Source organism: Lepisma saccharinum, chromosome 1 (genome assembly GCF_977018435.1).
Source record: "Lepisma saccharinum chromosome 1, izLepSacc3.1, whole genome shotgun sequence".
NCBI lineage: Eukaryota > Metazoa > Arthropoda > Insecta > Zygentoma > Lepismatidae > Lepisma > Lepisma saccharinum.
Window position 1 is genome coordinate 141027795 of NC_139229.1, and position 11386 is coordinate 141039180.

Consider the following 11386-nt stretch of genomic DNA (forward strand, 5'->3'; position numbering starts at 1 on the left):
TTCTGTCACTTTTGGCTAATCGGAAAGACGAAGATAAGTTATGATATGATCAAATTGATGAAGAGACACTCACATAGAACACCCATGCCCAGGCTTGATTCGAACCCGGGACCACTGGCGTCGTAGTGCGCTCTGCTAGCCACTGTGGCACTAAGGGACAGATCATATGATGGAAACATCAAGTTATGATTTGGTTTATGCATTTTATACTTTACTTTTCGAGCTAACTCATTTTCTATAATTCTTCAGAAATATCAATTAACTGAAAATAATTCATTGGTTATTTTATATCTCTTTTACTACCTCTGGTTAATCGCGAGTTCGCGACAATGAGGGTGAACTAGGGCCTCTGGCTTTGTAGCGCGGTATGCAGCTTATCTCCTTGCCGGCGGAAGTGATTTCTTATACCACTTGTCATAAATATCAATTATTTGCTTTTTCTGCAACAATTGAACGATACCCCACTCGTGACTCCCCATTTTAGCTCTCTTATCCTAAAAACGAATGCCAGATAAATTTGTATTTTCTTTCATTTTACATAGTACTTCTGTTCTGCCACTTTGGATTGAAATTAAACTGCGTGACTCAACAGCCATTTAAGGCATAATCTTTGAGCAAATGCTTTTAATAATTGCGAACACCTATTCTAAATAGCCCTGTTGTTGATTTTTTAATTTCACATCTAATTTATGTAACCAGTAACAATTAATGTTCCTTGACATGATATTGTACAAAATTTGGGAGGTGGTGGAAAATAACTGAGCAACATAGTTGCCAACATTCTTCACTTCCAGGAATTCATCGATCTATAACGCCAGTGACAGGACAGCAAATATTATTTTCCTAGATAAATAATTATTCTTTATGAGTTCAATGAAACACTTATGATTCACGAAGACATTTCTTGTAAAAAGCGTTGGAAATTACTTTCCACACTATCTAAATTCCGATCGAATGCATGAATAAGCTTAAATGTGCGACGCTGAAGTGTATAAACAATCTGTTCACTAAGCAATTGTTAAATATCTTCACTGCATACATTACAGTGCAGATGGAAAGTTCAAGGCCATCAACCTGGATTGTTAAAATCGCTGTGTTGTTGCAGCGTTTTATTACAGTTTGACCAAGATAAAAACCTGCCTGTGGTGTTGTAGTCGCAGGGCCCACAGGCACAAGATAGCGAGAGGAGAAAACAAATAACTATGCACTTTTGTTCGTAAGTTTGCCTGGGGCATTCTTATCTTGGTTAAGCTGTAGAAGCAATGCGCTACGAGGAAGCTTCATAGAACCTCGCTGATGTTACACGTATCAGCTCCACTATCATTTTCTCCATCTCCTCAACTTTCCCCAAATACTAATTTCATTTGTTATTTAGCGTCGCTCTTACTAATCGCGACGATGAGGATAAGTGATGATATGATGAAGAGATACTTACTAAGAACACCCATGCCCAGGCCGGGATTCGAACCCGGGACACACCTGGCGTCGTAGCGCGCTGTGCTAACCACTCCACCCTCCGAATGTCAAACCTATTGTGCATGTCCCTGGGCTCTTGCACGTAACAGTGTCCCCATCTGCTTCTTCAAATCGAAGCGAAACCCACGTGGGATACTCCAGCCAACTTACAGACAGATATCCCACAACGGTGGAGAAAATGATGGGTAAGTTGGTGCGTGTAATAGCAACAAGGTTCGATCAACTTTCCCATGGGAAATTCCACGTGGAGAAGATAAGTAAGTCGTTATGTGTAATAACATAGTACTACTCTCTACCCCCATAAGCAAAGTATAGTGAAAAAGGAATGAGAAATTACTTAGAGCAACTACACAAAAGAGAACAATTCACATCCTTATTTTCACTGCTAACGGAAGATGCAAGGGACTTTTTCCAACTATCCTGGCAACTTATAAATTTTCATCCATGCAAGCGATAATTTTGTCCCCCCTCCACACCCCATCCAACAAAATAATAGTCACATGGAGTGTGGTATTTGGAAAATTTCCATGAGGAAAAATTTTAGTAACTTCTTTCAAATATAGAGGGTCAAAAAAATATAACCAGAGAGAGAATTCCCCTTCACCGCTATTTACAAATACCACCCAAGTCACACGGAACAATCATTTAAATGGGATTATTCAAATGAAAACGCCTTCCTGAAGAGGGTATTATGCTTGGAAATGTCATCAGTGCGAATCGAAGACACCCCACCTGACTAATATGAAACTGATAGCATGTACCCAGCTTATTATAAGAAAAAAATGTCATTTGATCACTTTCCATTTGTAATCTAAATATTTAGATTGCATTTGCTTATTGAACGTTGCAACGTTTTTGTTCCATTTTCCATTATAATATGGAAACTCGACAACAACAAATACAAAGAAATAAAATGACATCCCGTGAATAATTTAATAAGATTGTAGTGCCATTTTCCAACAATAAGATTGTCTTTCTCCACGACCTCAAAGTTGCGGTAATCATTCTGCGCGGAAGGGTTGGAGGGGTGTAATTGAGACCAATCTTTTGTTCGGCCTCAGTCTGTTTCAACCTTGCGCGTTAGAAGAAACAAATCCCGAATCTTTCTGGTCCCAGTTGGGAACAAAGAAACAAGTTCTCTCTCGTAGAGGTTCGTTGGGCTTACGAGCGATCCGCCATCTACGCAGTTCCGAACAAAAGAAGGACAGAAAATTAGCCCGAGAAGGTAATAACTGGCAAAGGAAGGAGAAACTATGCCTGTTGGGTAACAGTACGGAACCGCGTCCACGTTCCCGTTGTCATTCAGTATGCCATCCTATCTATTTTTTTTTTATTTCTTTTTTTTTTTTGGGAAGAGAGAAAGAGGTGGGTTGGCTCAATGCAAAGGTCTCTTTTCTCTCACGGAATTACTACAAATTTTGGTCGAGCCCAACATAGTTGTTGGAACTTAAGCATCTTATCCCTCCTCAAACTACATCAGAGATATTCAGAAGTAAGATTATTCATACATACAGAGAAGGATGAAGAGAAAGAGAGATAACTGTATGTATGTCTTAGAAAGAGACAGAGAAAAGACGTAAAGAGAATGAGAGACAGAAAGTGATGCGAAGCTATAGAGAACAATAGGAAGAAAATAGAAATATAAATAGATACAGAAAATCTGAGGGACAGACAGTAAGAAAGTTGAAACTAGAGGAAGATAGAGAGAGGAACACCATTGGTAGTCAGGCCAAAATTATACAGCCTTTTTTTTATCCGACTTTTAAAAGAGAAATATGTGCCAGGGGGAGGTTATGAACACAATAACTCCCCACAGCCACAGTACAAATCGAGAACTTGAGATATTTGAAAAGGAACCATGTAAAAAGAGTTTCTAAATAAAGATTTCAATGTTGGCCTTAGAGAGGCAAATTTGAAAAAGGAGCCTAGGGCAAAAATACGATGCATTTAAGATTACACTGATGTGTAAAATTTACAAATTTTGAGTGTAATGATCCAAAAGGAAATTCTATTGCTTCCCAGCATTTAACTGGCTTACTTGTACAGTAAGTATTGAGTTAGATCCCGTAGGTGAATTGTATTGTAACAATTGGTGAACTTGAATGGTTTGAGTTGGTGTTTTAAGTCCACTTTATGCACAGTAAGGCTAATCGGGACTGGACCTACAGTTTAAAGTGGGATCCGAACCACTTGTGCCTCCACCGGGTATCGAACCCGGGACCCCTTGATTACAAGACAATGACGCTACCACTGCGCCATGGAGGAGGCCGAACTTGAATGGAACCAACAGATACGCGTACATAGGAATGAATCAGAATCGTTCTTGTCATATAAAGGAAATAGAATCGCACTATTTAATCATTCTTAAATACTGAAGCTGATTCATAATTTAAATCTCAACAACACAAGTATCAATAAATGTAATTCTTGAATAATACATGTCTAAAGTTAGCCCAAAATTAAAGCATGTAATAGAAGTATGCATACAGCAATTTATTGCTTTATTTACTGAAATAATTTGATAGCACGAAAACCTTTTAGGCTACTAAGTCTGATTCTACACCGTTCTAAACTTTTTCACGCCACTTGCTCAAAAATATGCAAAAAAATGTCATAAAATATATTGCACAGAAAAACACTGAAAGACCAATATAAAACAATTGCACAGTTCTGATGTTCTGGAACAATTGGTTCCAAATCCTACAAAGTTCACTGATTTAAATTATGGCTCAGAATTCAATTTGGTTAATTCCTCATTTTAATTCCTATCAGTTACCTTATACAATTTATTCAGCACTTATAATTGAACATCCAGTAGAGTTGACTGTAAACAGTGCTGTAGTCCCAAACTTTTCAGAGAGTATACGTTCAATTTCGTGAAATGATAAATTAAATCATTAACTTCTACAAAACATGCCACTGATAAAGAAGGTATTTTTAAATAGCATTTAAACATAAAGGTTGCAGTAGCATTATATAGGCTGCAGTACAGAATTGTATTTGTATTTTATTTTCTTGTGATTTGTCAGTTTGTGTACTGTTAAAACTTTAATAATATTGCTAACAACACTAAAAATGAAAAGCTTGGCATAAATACAGTACTTTGAAAACCACACTACTTGCAATGAGCCGTAAAGTGTTCTTCTGGACCTGTTTGTACTTGTCTACTAGAAAACACTCCAATGTGAAACATTTGCCGTAATTCGGAAGCTGAAATTAATCAACTGGCGAAACTTCTCAACATTACGTCCCCGGTCACGTGAAATCATAAGTATTTGACCTTACTAAGCTCATTGGAGTGATAGCCAAATTACATAAATAAAATACGAAAGTAGAAATGACTAAGGTTAACCAGAGGGCATACGGCGTATATTGCCCTTCGACCACAGCTCCGATTGTAAACTAATTCAAACCAAATGAATCTTGAATAGGAACAGGTAGACATTTCCAGCAGGGGATCATGGATCTTCCTTGGAGAAGGCTGGTTGATTGTAATTGATTCAATCGACCTCGTTTGCACCACAAGGTTAATCTCGATGGGAAGGTGATAGGGCGATGGCAACCAGATAGATTAATAGGGATACGGTTTGATTTGATTTTTGTTATTTTAGCGTCGCTTCTATTCAACTTGTGGCTAATCGCGACGACGAGGAAGAGTGATGAAATTGATGAAGGGGCGCTCACAAAGAACACTCATGTCCAGGGTGGACTCAGGACTTTGTGGCGCGTTGTGCTAACCACTGCTCCACGGAGGTCGACTAATCGGGATCCTAACCGCAGTGCCCCACGGCGTATCCAACCCAGAACCCTTTGATTACAAGGCAACAGCATTACCATAACACCATCGGGGAGGCTCGACAACAGAAGCATAGTCCACCTTTATATGCTGCGTCCACTCTTGAGGCCAACAGACAGAAATTCTATGTTGCAGACATATACCCGCCGTTTATACGTTCGTGCTTCCATATTTTGAGCAGCTACCACCATCGCGATATGGAACAGGAAAGAAAGGAAACACAAGGTTAAAAAAAAAAGAAGAGCGTCATCTTTTTAGCAGAATTTTCGAGAGTACGATAATAATCTCGTGGGCGATGTCCACTAACCCGCTGACCCAGCGGCAGGCGTATGCAAATGCATTGTAGCAGGAAGCGACCTCTCCTGAACAAGTAGGCCATATCGATGAACGCTTCTGCAGGGACCGACCTTGGGAATCCCAACAGCCTCTGCCGTCTCTTCAACCACAACGAAGCTCTGTTTGCAATTTTGCTATTTCACGTCAGCTTTCTAGGTTAGCCGAGACGGTAAGAACGAAATGCTACATAACAACCGCAGAGAACGCATGCCTTCAGCTATACATCCACGCCCCTAACGTATCCCTGACCTGACAAATTGAGTTTTCATTGGGTGACGTGTGGTCAACGCATCGAACCCCACGGACACTGGCTCACTTCTTGTCCGGAATCAGCTAATTTTTCAAGTAAACTAGCTCCTAAATATGACCATCGACAGGAAATCCTAGTGGAGGGAGTCAGGTCGTTGACAAGAGTTTGTTTAAGTTCAATTTATGCTCAGCTAGGCTAATCTGGACTGAACCCACAGTTTAAATTGAATTCCGAACCACTATGTGCCCCCTGATTGTTGATTGGAAGGGAATGACGTTACCACCACTCCATCGGAGAGACCCCGATGAAAAAATAAAACTGAATACATTCATTATTATAATAAGTAATGATTTAAACTAAACTAATAACAACAGTAAATTATTAATTCTTTGTTAATTATTACGTATTATTGTTTGCGGTAGTATATCTTTGGGAAGATAGTTCAATTCGATATATCAGGTGAGGGTATCGGGCATAAGTTTATTTTTCTTTATTTTTTCACATTTCATACCGTATTGAAAGAAAATCTTTGAAAGTCAGGGGGAAATTTTAGCCATTAAATTGTAGCATTGGGTTTTTGTAAGTATTGTTCCCCAGAGATAAATATCATCAAAAGGATGGAAGCGTAGAACGGAATAATTTTGAGCTCAACAGTACAAATTGCTCGCCTAAAAATACCAGATTTGGAAATTGGAAAACTCAACGAACCTTTCGAGCAACGCATTTGTATTGTGGTTATTCTGTTGAATCGACTGTAAAAATATTTAGATTTATCCTCCTTATCCATATTTAAATCAACGAGGCCAATTTCCAGGGCCGGGTAGGGTCGACTAATCCGTTCTGCCGGAATCGAACGCGTAATAACTTACACCAGAACATTTCTCTGGTCAGAGCTCAGGTGCGAGGGAATATATTTCACGTAATATACATACGCATATATCGCTCTTTAGAGATAAACAAGGTAAGGCAGACAGAAGCACACACATTATATGTTGGTATCTATCCGTCCCAAACTGTGCTACGCTGCTGTTTCTGTGATCTCTAAATGATGAAAATGTCCTTTGTCAGTAAATGCTTTGTCATACGTTCCTTCTGTTTTTGCTGAGAATAGCGAGATATGAACGGATGTATACATATTGCACAGCCAACGCTGCTTCTTGCAGAAGAAGTGAATCTCTTTGCAAGGATTAGTTCTTATTCTTATGAACCAACGTGGTTGGTCAACTCATAACAAAATAAAATGTACTACCCAATTCACACTTTAGTGTGTGAAGGAGGTGTGACACACTTTTGATACTTCGTTAAAACCCAGGAGAAGGAACGTGAGGCAAACCGTGATGAAGGGAACCCTTCTTTTTTTTAAAAAAAAATATCATTATTATTATTTAAGTTTTGAGTTTTAATTCCACGCTATACACAGATATTCTAATCGATACTGGATATACAGTTTAAAGTTTGGATCCGAACCACTATGTCTCTCCACCGAATATCGAACCCGGGACCCCTTGATTACAAGGCGACAACCACTACGGTATCGGGTAGGCCTTACAGTGACCCCGTTCATCGTTCGGGGCATACGATGCAGTACATTACCCTTCATGACTCTCTGAAACAATGTTCTCTTGCTGGCAACAAGATGAGGCAACCATGAGGGTGGGGGTGTGAGGCGTTGCCCCACCTTGAAAATTAATATCAGACTAAAATTATATATTTCACACATATACTTTCATTTGAGTTACAGTAATTTGTGATAATTATTATAAAGAACTAATAATTACAGTACAGATAAGACTAGTACATATCGTTGTAGGAACACGATAACTTCATACTGAAGCATTTTTTTTTAAATGCCTTGTTTCCCTCCCCGGGAACAATTTTTGCTCCTCTTCTCCTGGAAATAAGTCCTGCCGATGCTCTTGGAGGCGTGTTGTTGAAGTCAAATAATATTTATTATATATTAGGCAAAAGTTATTTTTTCCCTAAAAGTTATGTACACCATAAGTGGATTAATAATAAAGCTTCGTCCTAAAAGCACTTCACAGTACTGGTAAAAGCGCACTACATTTAACTAGAGAATGGAATGGTCATTATGCGATAATTGCTGGATTTGTCCATATTCTGATCACATTTTTAAAATGGCCATTGTGATAACAAACATCCATTAGCCAGCTAGTGAGTTTCAGTTTCGCTTCAGGACAAAAAGCACAACTGTAAACATTCTGACGACAGTTAACTGGACTCTGAAAACTTCTCTGTGGACTTTTCCTCTCCAAAGCGGAAAATCTTGAACGTTCCGGGAGTGCTCTTTCCGGCATTGACCTTTGGATACTATCGGGTTTACCCATTTTCTTACATATCATGATTCAGTGGCGGGTTAACGACAATTTTGTTTGTTGGTGGAAGGGGCCATTGACACCCAATATATTAACCCTTAACGGGTAACGTGGTTCAAATTTACTGATTCAGATTTTTAAATGCCGACTCGTGTCTCGCTACCATCTCTAGTCGTTTCAATTTCAACTTTGTCACGAAACAGTCTGATCGATTGTTCTTTTCTTCACTTCTTCGTTAATTCCACGCTAGTCTACATAAAATAGCATCGCATCATATCACTATACAAGCCGGTCAAACCTTCAAAATGAAAGCAAAAGGAGACCCGAAGACATATTCTACTCGTACGCACCTTCGATAGCGACTAACTTAACAAAAGAAGTAAAGAGAAGCTAAATAACCGAGATACAGTACGACTGAACCTTCTCCCTAAATGAGCCACCATGCTCATTTTCTCCACAGAACTTTCAATGGTAATTAGTGATTGCAACTGCTACATTATTACTGCACGAAGATGGCGTATGCTCCTTTAATTGGTCGATGTTATCTTCATGAGCGTATAATTAGTACTAATTACCTTCTGTTGACCAGTTCCAAAAATTACTCTTCCTTTTATAATTAGCACGACTGTGCAGTTTTTCTCCTTAACGGCTGACCTGTCACCATAGCGTATCCAAGTGATAAGAACAAAGATATTAGCGATTTCTTATTCACGGAAGTGCAGTTCTTGCAGTTTTGATGATTAAATCATAATTTTTATAACCATAACTTTGAGTTTTGCGCAGATATGCTAATCGGGACTGGACATAAGGTTTAAAGTGGGATCCGAACTGCTATGTGCATGAACCAGAGATCCATTAGTTACCACAACTTTGCCAGTTGTATGCAAGTGACTATTTTCTGCTTCGGAGAAGTGTGCATCAATAAAACCAGGAGAGTGAAATTGTTATTATACATGCGTAAAACAGACTAAAAAAGTAATATTTCAAAACCATGCGCGGGCACTCCCTCCCCTCCCCCCCATATAAATACCAATATGCACAAGTCTTAATAGTCGCAGCCAAAAGAAGCGGGGAGTCGAAGGAGCTAAAAAGAGAACAAGACGTGGTGTCATGGGAAGTGTTGGAGTCCTATGAATTAATTTTATTTCCAGCTTCAAAAGAAACAAATTTGAAATTTTCTTGTTCGTTTCCATTGTTGTTGTAAATCACATTAAGCTTAAGCAGTTATTCTATTCAATTTGTTCCTAACGATATGGTACACAAGACACCTAGTATTGGCCAATGGTACGTACGTACATGCAGAGGCATTTTGAAGATCGGGAAATACGTGCTTAGCGATTTGATGATGTGATAATGAAGGCACGATCAGATAGGCTAACAGGAGCGACTTACGATAAAGTCTTTGCGAACATCTCATAAAGTTAAAGTTGCAGTTAGTAATCAATAGGGCTAAGATTTTTATGACCTAAAAATCACCAAAATATGCAAAATAAAAAAAATGTTCTTATGACCTAAAATTTAAAAAAAATATGCACTATCATTTCTAAAATATGCCCTTGTAACTGAACTGTTTCGAACATCAATATTTAACATATGTTGAGATATTTTCACATACTATTTTTAGTTCATTTTATGAGCCCTGAGTTGCAATGTACGATGAATACTTTCTGTAAATTTTCAAATAAAAATGATTGCCTATTGTCAGTCAGGAAACCCTTGTACTGAGAAAAGCTTCTTTCTACTTCCGCTGACACAAGAGGAGCATATTGAAAGTAAACAGTGTCATTCGGCTCACTCTGTAGTAGCAAGAAGAAAAAAAATATCCTAATAAAATTTTTGCAATAGAGCACAATGTATGATACCCTTTGTATTTCCTTTTTCCAAAACATTCCTCATTTTCGTTGACACTTGTTGTCCCGCTTCACCACAAGCACGTGTAAGTTATTCACAGATTTATTCACAACTTCTATTTGGTCCACTAGCGGTACACAACTTGAGTGATCATGGGAGTAAGAATTAATCCACTTCGAAAATGGCTGTATATTCTTTGAAAAAGCGAAAATATGCTGAATATGACAAAAGCTATCAAAATATGCTCTATCACGTAGAAATAGCCAAATATGCCTAAATATGCCCTTAAAAAGCACTTTAGTTTAATTTGTTTCTTCATAATATAAATTTGTATATATTTAGGGAACACATCCCCCTTGCCAATATATATATATATATATATATATATATATATATATATACAGGGTGATTCAAAAGTCGCGCGACATAGGACAACTCCGTTAATTGTGCAGATACCGAAAAAACTATAGAGGACAAAATTGTTGGACATATGTTTGAAATCATGACCGTGATGTTGCATTTGTATTATTTTCATTGTGTGCAGGAAACAAGAACAAAATTGTTGGAAAATACGTTTTAAATCATGGCCGTAATGTTGAATTTTTCTTTTTTTTTCCCCAGTAATCATCATCAATGTCCCAGTACACAATTCAGGAAAGGGTGGAAATGGTTCCATGTTGCAGGGATGAGTCTACGGGAAGCTGCGGAGGAATATCAAAGACGGCATCCAGATCAACCACCGCCACTGCATGCAACCATTGGTCGTTTACTGGAGCGGTTCAAGGCAACAGGCAGTATCCATGACAAACGACGGTCTGGGCTGCCACGTACAGCAACAGATCATGCAACCTCAGCTAGCATACTAGCTAAGCTGACAGTCAGTCCAACACGGTCAACACGAAAAGTGGCTCAAGAATGTGGCATCAGTCAAGCATCCGTGTCCAGGATACTATCCAGAAATCATTTCCATCCATATCCTGTGCATTTTGTCCAGGAACTGCATAGAGATGACACCGATAGACGGGTGCAGTTCTGTGAGTGGTTTACTGAAAGACGAACGCAGCAGCCACACCTTGAAGCTGATAGCATTTCGAGAGCATTTCGAGATGACACTCCTGCCCTATTTGGATAATCTACCCCTAGCAAAACGACGGGGGGTTTTCTTTCAGCAAGATGGAGCACCGCCGCATTACGGACTAACAACTCGCGAATTGTTGAATGATGTTTTACCTGGGCGTTGGATAGGTCGCAGGGGTCCCGTGGAATGGCCGCCTAGGTCACCAGATTTCAAACCACTTGACTTTTTCCTCTTGGCCATCTCAAATCTCTCGTGTACAGAAACAG

At 38.9% G+C, this 11386-nt stretch overlaps 1 protein-coding gene and 1 non-coding gene across 2 annotated transcripts; one reads left to right on the forward strand and one right to left on the reverse strand.

Annotated features, from left to right (window-relative positions):
• Positions 1-3669: 3669 nt before the first annotated feature.
• Positions 3670-3744, reverse strand: TRNAT-UGU (transfer RNA threonine (anticodon UGU)). The gene has a single exon. It is a non-coding gene; the product is annotated as a tRNA-Thr (tRNA).
• A 6983-nt stretch (positions 3745-10727) lies between these two features.
• Positions 10728-11174, forward strand: LOC145986168 (uncharacterized). The gene has a single exon (XM_083120212.1). It carries the CDS (start codon positions 10728-10730, stop codon positions 11172-11174), a length of 447 nt encoding a protein of 148 aa, XP_082976338.1.
• Positions 11175-11386: the final 212 nt, after the last annotated feature.